At 32.9% G+C, this 12,752-nt stretch overlaps 1 protein-coding gene across 4 annotated transcripts; it reads right to left on the bottom strand.

Annotated features, from left to right (window-relative positions):
- Positions 1-2,421: 2,421 nt before the first annotated feature.
- LOC142237006 (B-cell receptor-associated protein 31) lies at positions 2,422-11,759 on the bottom strand. 4 transcript variants are annotated; one of them, XM_075308316.1, is made up of 3 exons: positions 6,377-6,527; positions 5,662-6,269; positions 2,422-2,975 (listed from the first exon to the last, which is right to left on the bottom strand). In XM_075308316.1, exons 2-3 carry the CDS (start codon positions 6,163-6,165, stop codon positions 2,781-2,783), a joined length of 699 nt encoding a protein of 232 aa, XP_075164431.1. In that variant the 5' UTR covers positions 6,166-6,269; positions 6,377-6,527; the 3' UTR covers positions 2,422-2,780. The 4 variants fall into 4 exon arrangements, with proteins under 4 accessions (XP_075164431.1, XP_075164433.1, XP_075164432.1 ...); XM_075308318.1 differs by having other exon boundaries at positions 5,662-6,216; XM_075308317.1 differs by having other exon boundaries at positions 5,662-6,232; positions 6,377-6,502.
- Positions 11,760-12,752: the final 993 nt, after the last annotated feature.

The following is a 12,752-nucleotide window of genomic DNA, read 5'->3' as shown; positions in this document are numbered from 1 at the left end:
TATTTAAGTGAAGTAAAGTCATGGAAACAATTCAAATAAACAAACAAAAAATATGTATTGACTTCTATAACTGTCAATTTCGATTTGGCTTTTTATATTTGTTACAATTTAGCTTGTAATTTTTTGTCAGGGCGGTAAGTAACATATAAATGCATAATTAAAATGCAATTTAATAATAATTAAACATTCCTTTTTCCCACTAGAACCCATAATTATCAGTGACGGAATAAATGGAAACTTCGAATAAAAGTATTAAATGGCTGTTTGAGAACGAAGATATTGGGAAATACACTTAAGCCTTTTGGACTTCCCTGACGAATGCCATTTTGATTCAGTGTGCGTCATTACAAAAGTAGGTACAAATCCCTCTGAGTTAAACGAGAAAATTAAGACAACACTCAAACTCAAGACAAGATGAACTAAACTAATATTACCCGAATTTTTATTTACGTTATATTTTATTTATTGTAAAATAATTTTAAAAAATCTGAATTTTTATTATTTTTTAATAATAATTATAAATGAATCAAAAATAATAAAACAAAAACAGAATATTTCATTATCCACAAAGAGCTCACCATAAACTAAACAGTTAGGAGCTAATTCATAGTATGCTCATATATTATCAGCCTAAAGCTAACTCACTTTGAGCTAACTTTTGGTTAGCTGAAGCTTATGCAGGGTTGAGTGAGGACTGACTCGTTCCAATGACAACACGTGTTAAAACTGAATAGGATTTTACATGGGAAATGAGAATAGGTTTTAAGTCACCTGTGACTCAGTTATGACTAACAATTTATTAAATTAAAGTCACCTCAATTTGCTACAGGGTACAAACAAACGTACAATACACATATGAAAATTTTATTGTTACTATGTGAGTGAAAAAATACAGGTTTACGTCGTGATTGGTTCCGGAATTTGACGACGTTAATCGAAACGACGTAAACCGAATTAAAAATTTCTCATAGTTACTCCTAAGTCCATTTATGTATGTATGTGTGTGTACATAAGAAAATACTTCAAAAATAAAGGTAATTTAGTAATTTCGGTAAGAATTTCAGAAAACATGTTTCGATTCCATCATTATCGTTGATACTTATTTTACATATGGAAGGCGTTTCTCATAAAGTGGGCAAAAAATCGACGACGTAATTCGAATGGTGACGTAAATCGAAGTTTGTTGGAACAAACAATTTGACGACGTAAATCGAGACGACGTAATTCGAGGGATTACTGTAATCGAAATTGTCGTTTCCTTCACACTGTTTTCGAAAACAATTTGACTCGTTGTGTTTGATCTTGAAGACTGAAGTTGTTTGTTTGACCGTTTCATACAACACAAACGGGAACGAGTTATGGTTTCATTCGAACATCGGCCCTATCGGGAACAACTGCCTTATTTGTTTGGCATCGAATTGTTTTCGAACAAAAATACAGCCTTAAGGCTGTTATTTTCCATCTTCCTTATCTATTGATTCTAGTCGCGATGATAGCAACATTTTTTCTTTCCTTTCATGTTTCATTTTTTCACTTGTGAATTGAAATGGAAAACTTAATTTAAAAAAATACATTGCTAGTTACGTACTTCTTGGCATACAAAGTCTTATGTTTGTACACTCATAGAAAAAAATAGTAAATACTGACGGCTGTTATTCAGCAGTTTCTGCTATTTTAGCAGTTGTTTTTGCTAAAATAATCTGCTATTTTGGAATTTTAGTCAAAATAAACCACAAAATCTTATTTGTCACAGTCTTCAGTAGTCGCATATATTGCTGGTCTACAAAAACCTAATTTTATTTCACGTAAAAAATTACAAAGGTTGTTGCAAGGACAAGAAATATCACCTTTGCCACCTAAAGTACTGTGATATTTCACAAATTACAGTGCATTAGGAGAAAGAAATGTCAGCTATTTCACCTGTTTTGTAGCATTTGCTTGCTATTTCGGCAGAGAAAAATATTTGCTGTTTCAATAACGGATGATTGTTGAAACATCTACGTTAACAGCGTTCGCATTTTCAACAGACAAAAATTGGTGTGGTGGAGCAAACAGTTTTGCTTTATGAATAACAAAATTTTTTGGGTGATATATTTCCGCTATATAATTTTCTTAAAATCTCCTAAATGCTATCAGAAATTTGAGAAAATTTAAGATTTTAAACAAATACAAAACATATTCTTAATATATTGTTTTTATTGTGCGCGATATCCCCTAATTTACATATTTTGTTTGTTTAAGCTAAACTAAACCAAGCTTGAATGTAATCGAGTATAAAAATAGCAGACAATGTTTGTTGTTTCAGCAAACAGTGACTGTTTCCAATTTTTCAGCCGACTTTTGCCTGTTTAGCAGTTTTTCTGCTGTGTCTTATTAACAAATTTCTTTGGGTGTTCTAAGTAATTAATTTAAACAAGAATATTATTTTTTTACATTTTATTAATTAAAATTAAATTCAAAAATACAAGGTAATTGTTTTAAAGAAAAAGTTAATATTTCGAACCAAAGTATGATATTTCTACATTAAGAGGACAGCAAGAAACACCAAATACTAGAGTATGATAAATTAAAAAAGTTATGAAGAAAAACTAATGTGGGAGAAATTGATGAAAATATATAGGACTTTCTATACAGGTATTTTTATTTTAAAGTTGCCTTTGTTAGCAACTTAAATCTATAAACCACATTGTATATTCCATTTATGTGATCATAGGTAAGTCTTTGAAAAATGATGTTTTAAACATTCATGTCAAACCTGCTTCATGCATAATTTTCTTTATTCAATCATCCTTGGCTCCACCCTTGCCGCCTTCGCCACCAATGGTAATTTTCTTTTGCAATTTGCTGTACTCCTCGGTGAGACGATCGTATTCTTTGTTCAAACTCTCAGCTTGCGATTTCAAAGCCTCTTTATCCTTCTTTTCACGATTCAATTCGGAGGTTAGCTCATGAATGCGATCTTTCAATTTTGTAATCTAATATAAAAAAACGTATTAGAATAACCAACTTAATTGAAGTATTATATTTAATAAAAAATAAATAAATAAATGATGGTCAATACTGTACGATATGTAAAACAACATCACTGTTAAAACAATGTATTTTATAGTTTTTATAAGTTTATAAGTTATAATAGGCATGGATAGGATAATTAGAGGTCTTTTTTGTTTGGTGTTGATGATATGCCTTGTGTATTCTTATCAAAAGTTTCTTTAAACAATTTTCTTCATTGACTTTTTGTTGTTTTATGAAATGGGGTGTTGTGCTAATTTTTCTGTGAGTCCTCGTACACGTCTCCTTAAGCTGGTTAGCTGTTGAAAATAATATAAAAGTATAAGTATAAGAAAGAAACGGAACAGTAGGATATTTGCAATTGGAAATTATATGTTAGATGGCGAAAATTAACCACACATGCAGTTTTTTTAAGTACAACTTCTATATCATCAAAATACAAATGTCAAGTACTGTATTTTCAAACGTAGCAGCTTTTCATATCGAACTATGTACAAGAACTCATTTTTATGAGGCAACAGCAACAACAATAGACAAAAGTAATTAGGTGTATTATAAATAAACAAAAATAAAAATTCTATGTAAATATATGTACAGTATACATATGGGTATTTAAATAAAAAATAATATGTATTGCTATTTCAATTCAGTTTCAAGAAGGTACATGTTATGTCTTTTTTTTTTTTGCTCCGTATATTTTTGTTAAAAATATTATATTGTATTTTTTTACTTGCGTTTTCTTAGCTAACGGTAATCCACATGAAACTTCTTGTGATATAAAATTATAATAGCGATACATACATTTGAAAATTATATTTATAAATAAAATTTGTATATAAACTTGCATGCGAATATTCGGCCCAAAAACCCATTTTTGATGTGTGTGAAAAGATTGAAAATTAGATATGATTCATAGGCAATTAATTTTATTTTCAAATAGGGCCCAAAATTCTATCCCCATACTAAACCAACCATATAAGATTTATGTTTTTCATCGAAATGATATAAAAACCAAATAGTTATCAATATGGACCATATTTGGTCGATAAATATATTGGCAGTCTATAAGGATTTATTCTGTAGACACAGAAATAAAGAAATAAATTTGAAAGCTATCGTGGAAGTTTTACGTAAATAGGATACATTACGATTATCTATATCATGATTAGGTTAGGTTAGATGGCAGCCCGAAGTGTCAGGCTCACTTAGACTATTCAGTCCATTGTGATACCACATTGATACCATCATGATTGATACGGTTCCATATCAATCAATGACATGTTAAGATGATCATTTGCTACCTATAGGACATATCATTCACGTATTTGCCAAAGACCGATATGATTGAGAGTAGGAAATAAATCTTAAACAAATGGAAGAAAATGTTGTGTGTTTAAGCTAGATTAGGTAGAGTGGCAGACCGATATTTTAGACTCACTTACACTATTCAGTCCATTGTGATACCGCAGTGGTGAACTTCTCTCTTATCACTAAGTGCTGCCCGATTCTATGTTTAGCTCAATGACAAGGAATCTCCTTTTTATAGCCGATTTCGAACGGGGTTCCACATTGCGGTGAAACCACTTAGAGAAGCTTTGAAACACTCAGAAATATCTCCAGCATACTAAGATACGATACTATGTATGCAAGGCGGGAATGCTAATCACTGCACCACGATGGCTTCCTGGGGGTTGAATTATGTGTACGCCAATTGTACTTTGGCGATAACTGTTAAAACCACTTAGAGTGAACAATTAGTTTCCAAAAGAAGGGTGATACATCCAGCATGGTCTTTTCAGTTTTTTATTGTTGGATGGTTTACCAAATTCATTTGCCGACAGCAATTATATGTTTTTCAGTTGTTATGAAATCAAGGGCAAAGGCCCAAAATTCGAGTAAGGAGAATTTTCCAAAATTGTAAGTAAAAACCTATTCTCAAAAGTCAAAAATTAATTTCATTTGAGAGACACTTTTGAAAATGCATACCACTGGAAACTAAAAATCGATATTTGAAAATGTACAAGTGAAATTTTGGATAGAAGTTAGCCGTTTCATGGAGAGCCATTTGGGACTTCGATCAAAAGTCAATTTGGAAACAGAGCAAAAATACGCCTATGATCGTCTTTTACTTTTTCTACTGAACCTACCATTTTAAACTGGGACCATTTGAAGTTTTCATTACGCATATCGAACATAAATTCTATCGGATGTATGTTTACTTTTTGATACTTATATTGGAATATGTACGTCTGAGGCAAAATATCAAAAAAAAAAAAACCTGGATGATGATACAAGGTAATCATAATGATATCAAATGTAATTTGTAAGCCAATAATCAGGAAAGGCAGACAACTCCCGATCAATTTTTTTATTTGTGTTCGTCAGAATGTGGGTATGAACCTAATATATTTTTTTAGAATTAATATTGATGATTGTAATAATTTGTAAATCACTTTCCCCGTAAATTCTTCTGTTTTGTCCCTATCCCTATCTTTTCACATACATCATCACACATGTTAACATATGCACAGTCATCTTGCCGAAATCACGTCATACAAAGAAAAAAAATAAAAACTTTAACCAAAATGATTTTGAAAATGAGAAAATGTCACTCCCAAAAACTTTAAAATACATCAATACAGAACATACCTCTCCCAATGTTTCATCTTCTGTTGCTTCTTTAGCTTTTTCGGTAGATTTTTCAGCCATTAATGATTTAGCTGCTGCCGACGCAGAAGCAGCCTGTTTCATTGAGGCTTCACTTTGGGCCAAAAGACCGGCCTGTGTAGATATCAACGTCACCAATCGACGTATGACTAGAACCAAGAAAATGGCAAATCCAGAAATATAGAAATTACGTTGGGCCCGGAATAAACGCATTGAGTGTTGCATTTCCACATTTAAATGAATATCAGTGCTGTGGTCATGATGGGAATATTTACGCATCTCTCGTATCGCATCCAAAAGGAAGAGAACAAGAACACCCATTATCAGGAAAAAATATAAATGTGCCTGCCGGGCAAGCATCGCCAGAAACTTTGATTTGAAGAAACGATTCCATTTGTAGGGACTGGCCACTGGTAACACCAACAGAAGTACAACAGCAATTTCGGCATAAAGAAAGCCAGCTATCAAAGTCCAGACAAGACTCATATTTGTGTTTTCTCAACGTTAATACGTTCGCCTAAGGTAATTGGTCGCGATCTTTAAATAGAATTTTCTATAGCTTTGTTAATGTCTTTCTAGATACGTCTGTGCTGCGATACAGAATTTAAAATATTCCTTAACTTCGAATACACATCGAGCAACTCAACGATTATTAATAAAGTGCGAATAAATGTTATTCATGCAGAAATAAACAAACCTTATTTTTTACAATTTTGGACGATAAGTTTTCTTCGTATCTCGCTACAATACTGATGAAATACATATATTTGTGAGTCAACCAGTTCTCAGTTCTCCAAGTCCACGTACATTGAGCTTTCACCTGAAGCGAAGTTGCCATATAACTCAATTGTCAAATAAAATATGGGAAATATATTTGTTTGACAATTGTCATGACAATGCAAAACATGGAGATTTCGATTTCGACATACACAAGGAAACCAAAAAATAAGAGCAATATGTGATAGCAAGAATAACGGCAAAGTACATACTCAAAGAAGAGTTTAATTTATTCTATCTTAAAAGTGCACCCTGTTAGTAACGGCCCAACGGGAGGTAGCCACCGTGGTACAAAGGGTCATTGGTTCAATCCCAAGCACCGAAAAGTTTTTTAAGTGGCGGATTATCTTCTCTCAGTAAGAATGATCGCATTTCTGAGTGTTTTAAAGTTTTTCTACGTGGTTTAATCACTGAAATCTGAAACGCCGCTGGGACTCGTTTATGAAGAGGAGACCCCTACGATTGAGCTATCAGGACGCATTAATAATAAAGGTTCAACCATGGCTGAATAAGGAGGTTGATTCACGATAACAAAAACAACAAATTTCAATATGTTGTTTACAATTTTAAGAAGTCAAAATCAGCTGATAATAGAATCGTATGGCATTGGTAAAAGTGGCAATTATTTATTCTTTCAATTGTCCTGAAAAAATAATTCAAATCCAGAGAAAAATAAAGGTTCAAATTTAATTGCGTCACCTATGAGTGATTGTGAAGTGGATAATTCATCCGAGGAACGCCGATATGAGACAAATAAGACTATAATACCCACCAAAGTTAAGAATGAAAGTCAGTCAAATGGATCTTCGCCATCTATTAAAAAAACCAGTTTATGATGCAGTTTAAAAACTGATGTGCTTGGTATTTTGGGTCTGGAATATGTTATCAAGATACTCAAGTCATCTTTGAACAATTCTCCAGCTATGAATGCGCGAGTTTGTTTGAGATGCATTTGCTATGCAATGTCATTTGGAGAGCTGCAATCACCATAAACATATGATTTTGACATCTTAAAATTTTGTCGAAAAAAAAAATGGTAATCATATGGGCCCATGATTTAACCTTCTTGTTCAGCCATGGGTTCAACACTTGCTGTATCACAATGCTTGAATAGTCCCTGCCAGCATGTAAAGTTCCGTCTTATCCTCATCGCTACCACAGACTCGTAAGAGACACTACAACAATGACCAACTGTGATGGGGGGAAACGTATCAAAAAGTACGAAATGTACATGGTATTTTGCCATCACTATTGTTACAAGAGCCATTTTATATTTTGTGAAACACCAAGCGCAGCTAGCTTATTTTAACCCTGCCAACATTTCAAAGTTCCATTTCATCCTCATCGCTACCACAGACTCGTAAATGACACTACAACAATCGCCAACTGTGATGGGGGGAAGCATATCAAAAAGTACAAAATGTACATGAAAGTATTTTGCCATCACTATTCTTAGAAGAGCCATTTTATATTTTGTGAAACGCCAAGTGCAACTAGCTTATTATAATTTATTTAAATAAAAACGGAAATGAAGTGCTGAAAACATTGTTACTCTGCTTAAAATTGTGAAAGGTATATTGGAATAAAGTGATTGTTTTTATCCAGACACGCTGTTTCCATCGAGAATAAAAACACTGGTTAATAGACGCTGCAACACGTAAAGGTGAGTATTATGTTCGAGTTTAAGGTGGGTATTAAGTTCGAGTTTAGCCGCTAAAAACGTCATTTTTTCACGGTTACTTTTCTTTAATAATCCATTTTAAGGAATATAAACTTTGTGAAAATTTGCTTTGGGCTTTTCCCCATCAAGTTATAATAAAATTTGCAACAAATACGTATAATTTCATGCATTTTTCTTACTGATTTAGTTTTCACTTTAGCGAAAAACTCGAACTTAATACTCACCTTTAGCCGCTAAAATCGCTAATGTGAAAACTAAATCAGTAAGAAAAATGCATGAAATTATATATATTTGTTGCAAATTTTATTATAACTTGATGGGGAAAAGCCCCAAGCAAGTTTTCACAAAGTTGGTATTCCTTAAAATGGATTATTAAAGAAAAGTAATCGTGAAAAATGGCGTTTTTAGCGGCTGAACTCGAATTTAATACCCACCTTAACTTGTGACTCAACATAATTCTTTCATTACTGCAAAAAAATATGTTAAATGTGAAGTGATAGTCGTATAAATGTTATATTTATGAGAATTTATAAATGTTTTATCAAAAAAATAAACATTTAAACAATCGTGTTTTACTTGAACACAATGATTCTTTTACAACTATCTTAAAATTCACTTTTTGTGGTTGTTTGATGGGGCTTCTATTCTATAATTGCACTCATGCGAAACACCTAATAATTGCACTCATGCAAAACTTTTTTGTAAAAACTTGCGTGGTACAACTTCTCAATAGTGACGACGCTTTTCCGGCGAGTTTTGGACGTCATATACGATTATTTTCGACGTGGTGGAGATTCTCAGAAGTGTCGTCAAATTCAAAAGTGTCGTCAAATTCAAAATTGACCAGGGAAATTATTTAAATAAAAACGAAAAATGAAGTGCTGAAAACATAGTTATTTCGCTTAAAATTGTGAAAGGTATATTGGTGAACCATTTTCGACTTTCCCAATGGAATAAAGTAATAGTTTTTTAGATATTTTTACAGACACGCTCCCTACATCGAGAATAAAAACAATGGCTAATTTATACTGCAACATGTAACTTGCTATTAATTTTTAAAAGTTGTTTATATTTCGACCTAACTCAACACCATTCTTTTATTAATGCAAAAAAATATATTAAATGTGATAGTCGTATAAATGTTATATTTATAGGAATTTATAAATGTTTAATCAAATTAATAAATTAATTAAATAATTAATCTTAAAATTCACTTTTTCTGATAGTTTGAAGGAGCTCTTATTGGCGTCGTTCTAAAGTTATCTAAACAGGCACTTAACAAATGCACTCATGCGAAACTTTTTTGTAGTAACTTGGCGTGGTACAACTTCTCAATAGTGACGGCGCTTTTGAGAGGAGTTTTGGATATCCTATACGACTGTTTTCGACGTGGTGGGGATTCTCAGAAGTGCCGTCAAATTCAAAAATGTTGGCAGGGGTCTAAGCGAGCCCAATACAACGGGCTACCACTATACCTAGCCTAGTAACGACCTTATTGTGCAAATTAATAACACTAATATAACCATCGTGAATCGAGGAAACGCCACTTCAAACTGAAATACCAGTGAGTTTTGTTTATTTATTACTTACTGCCTGTTCATGGAATTTTCGTTCGCGTCGAGACGAACGATTCGCCAAAAAACACATATTGATATTTCGAAAACCAGGGACTGTGGAATCTCAATTGTTTCGGTGTTCGAAAATAAATCATAAATAAAGAGTTCAGAACCAAATTCACGATTTTCTAGAAAACATATCTAAAGTTATTTTAGTTTCATATTAGACGAACTATTCGTGTCGAGTCGATTATGTGTTTCACCAACTGGCAGTTAGTTGCATCAGCGAATGACTAGCTACAATTTTGAAAATTTTTAATTAGTACGGAAATGGGCTCTAAGAAGCCAAAACGTGATTTTATAAAATTCTCTCCAAGTAGTCTTCCTCCCTTCCAGTTTCTGCAGAAATTTTGGAAAGAAAGGATAAGCGAATACCGACCGTCACGTTTACTGCACCATCAAGTAGTTCATTGTAATTTCGGCTTGGAGTCTCCAATTGAAATAACTCTATTCTCAAGTTTTTTTAAACTCGTTAATAACATTATGAACATTCCTAAGAATTTAAATTTCTTCGCACATATCATCATTCGCTGCCTAGCTGAAGGGACTGAAGTATTTTGAGTTTGCGACGTTTGCTACTTTTCATACATTTACGACGCGTATGTGACGTTTACAACTTTGCGACAGTCGCAAACCTAAAATAGCTTGATGCATACCATCTCTGATAACCATAGATATGATTACACAATTTAAAATTTAGACGTAAGCAAATTTGGTCCCACAAGAATGCCGTAATTTACGGCCCGTAAGAATAATTTATAAAAACTATCTTGTTTATACTCGAGGTCAATATAAACAACGGAAAAGGTGATGAAACAGCAAGTGGTTGCTGGAAAATGGACATAATTCATCATCATAAAATATTTGATACTAAAACTTATTGATATTACGATGTGAATGTTACTTTACTGACTGAAATGCAACTTTTGAGGACTGCTTTTTGCCAATTTTTAATAATATACCCACATTTGAATATTGTACGGTGAAACCTCTCAAACTTGGACACTATGAAACCGGACACCTCCCCAACCTGAACAGTTGTCTGGGGACGTTGGCTATATTAACACATTAAAATTAAGCACTCATACCTGGACACCTCTCAAAGGTGGACAAAACTAAAGCGACCGTGGGTGTACACCTTTCAGAAGTTTCACTGTATTCTAAATGAAAAAGTCTAAATATCAACCTTTGATTCTCATTATGATCCCATAGCTTTCCGAATTAAATGATCAAAATTAGTTATCAAATAATTTTTCCAAAAACCACGACTAGAGAAGAGAAGGACAGCTGGGTCTTTAACGACACAGCTGATGATTCCGAGTATTTCACACATTTAAGTTAAAACGTCAGCTCAGTCCGTCCATGGATATTTAACAAATGAATTTAAACACGCTATGTATGCAAAAATTATATTCCTAAAATTGATACTTACTTCAGAGATTTGCTTATTTTCTCCATCTTTAATATCTTTTCTGGCTTCCTTATCATTCATCATAGATCGGGCTGCCGCTGTGGCCGATTTTGCTTGTTTCAACGAGGCTTCACTTTGGGCAATTAAAAATGCCTGCTCGGAAATTAGGTTAACCAAACGTTTTATAACTAAGACGAGAAATATTGCAAAACCTGATATATAGAAATTACGCTGGGCACGGAATAAACGCATATGTTGTTGCATTTCCACATCTAAGTGTTCCTCCGACTGACCACTTTCATTAGAATATTTACGCATTTCACGTAGGGCCTCAAGCAGGAATAACACAAGAAGTCCGATGATCATGCAGAAATATAATTGAGCCTGCTTTGCCAACATTGCCAAAAATTGTGATTTGAAAAAGCGATTCCATGTTGACGCACTGGCAATCGGAAGAGTTAATAATAATACAATTACTAACTCTATGAATAGAAATGCGTCAATTAATGTCCAAACTAAACTCATCTTTGTTATGATTCTCTTGGCGACTTAGCTTACTGAATTGTTCCGATAAACTAAATTCAATCTAAATAAAAAATTACTTAACCTTTGTCCATTTACCAATGTGGTATATAGATGAGAGTTGTTTTGCTATAACACACATACATGGTTGGGTTGTCATTATCATGACTCAAAGAGAATATAATATTCCCTTCCACGGTGTCTTAGGGAAATTGATTGTGCATTTTTATACGCGATAAGATATCAACTGAATTTGAAAAAAAAATGAAGTCAATGGTTTATGGTAATTTAAGCTTTTAGTTTTCTATGTCGTATACATCATTTTATAAAATGTACTATTTAACAATTTTTCTTTCTGTTAGCATGAACCTGCTTTCTTTTAGTACTGAATGCAACATTTGTATGAGCTATCCAGAACCAAAGATTATAGATTACAGAAGATTGGCTGCTGAGCACATCAAACCATTTACCACATTAGTTCAATACTCGAACCAAACGCGTATACGACAAGTATCGACATAGCATTAAAATGGAAATAAAAAGAAATTAAGAGCACGAAATAAATTTCCATAAAGGCCGGTATGCACCTCTAGCGAAATTTTCGGTAGCAAAAATTTATTTAAGTCTACAACAAAAAAACAGGGCTGTGTACATAAATTTTAAACCAGCTAATCGCTTTTAAAAATTGTTAATATATGTTCCAAATATTCCTCAAATAAATTGTTTATTATTTACAGACCTTTTAAAACTTTTACGCACACAATGATTGTAATAAATTAAATGTTTGCTGCCAAAATATGCTTTTGACAACCCTGTTATTTTCATTAGAGGTGCGTACCAGCTTTCGAAATTGAACGCTACCGAAAATTTCGTTAGCATAAATAGCAATGCATTTCTAATGGGAATGAAATTTTTCGCTAGAGGTGCATACCGGCCTTAAAGGGGAAAATGTAATTTTTTTGTTGTTGCCTAAAATTTAACATTGTTTCATTAAGAAAATTAGGCTTAAATCTACTTTAGTACAAATGGTCCGATTGTTCCAATTTTTGGCCAGCGTGTATAATTT

Source organism: Haematobia irritans, chromosome 4 (genome assembly GCF_050003625.1).
Source record: "Haematobia irritans isolate KBUSLIRL chromosome 4, ASM5000362v1, whole genome shotgun sequence".
Taxonomy (NCBI): domain Eukaryota; kingdom Metazoa; phylum Arthropoda; class Insecta; order Diptera; family Muscidae; genus Haematobia; species Haematobia irritans.
This window is presented reverse-complemented; position numbering and strand designations above follow the sequence as displayed.

Coding starts and splice junctions, on each gene's coding strand:
- LOC142237006 (XM_075308319.1), bottom strand. CDS start 11,689: ATGAGTTTAGTTTGGACATTAATTGACGCATTTCTATTCATAGAGTTA. Junction 2,976..11,185: donor AAAATAAGCAAATCTCTGAA/GTAAGTATCAAT, acceptor TTTTTATATTAG/ATTACAAAATTGAAAGATCG.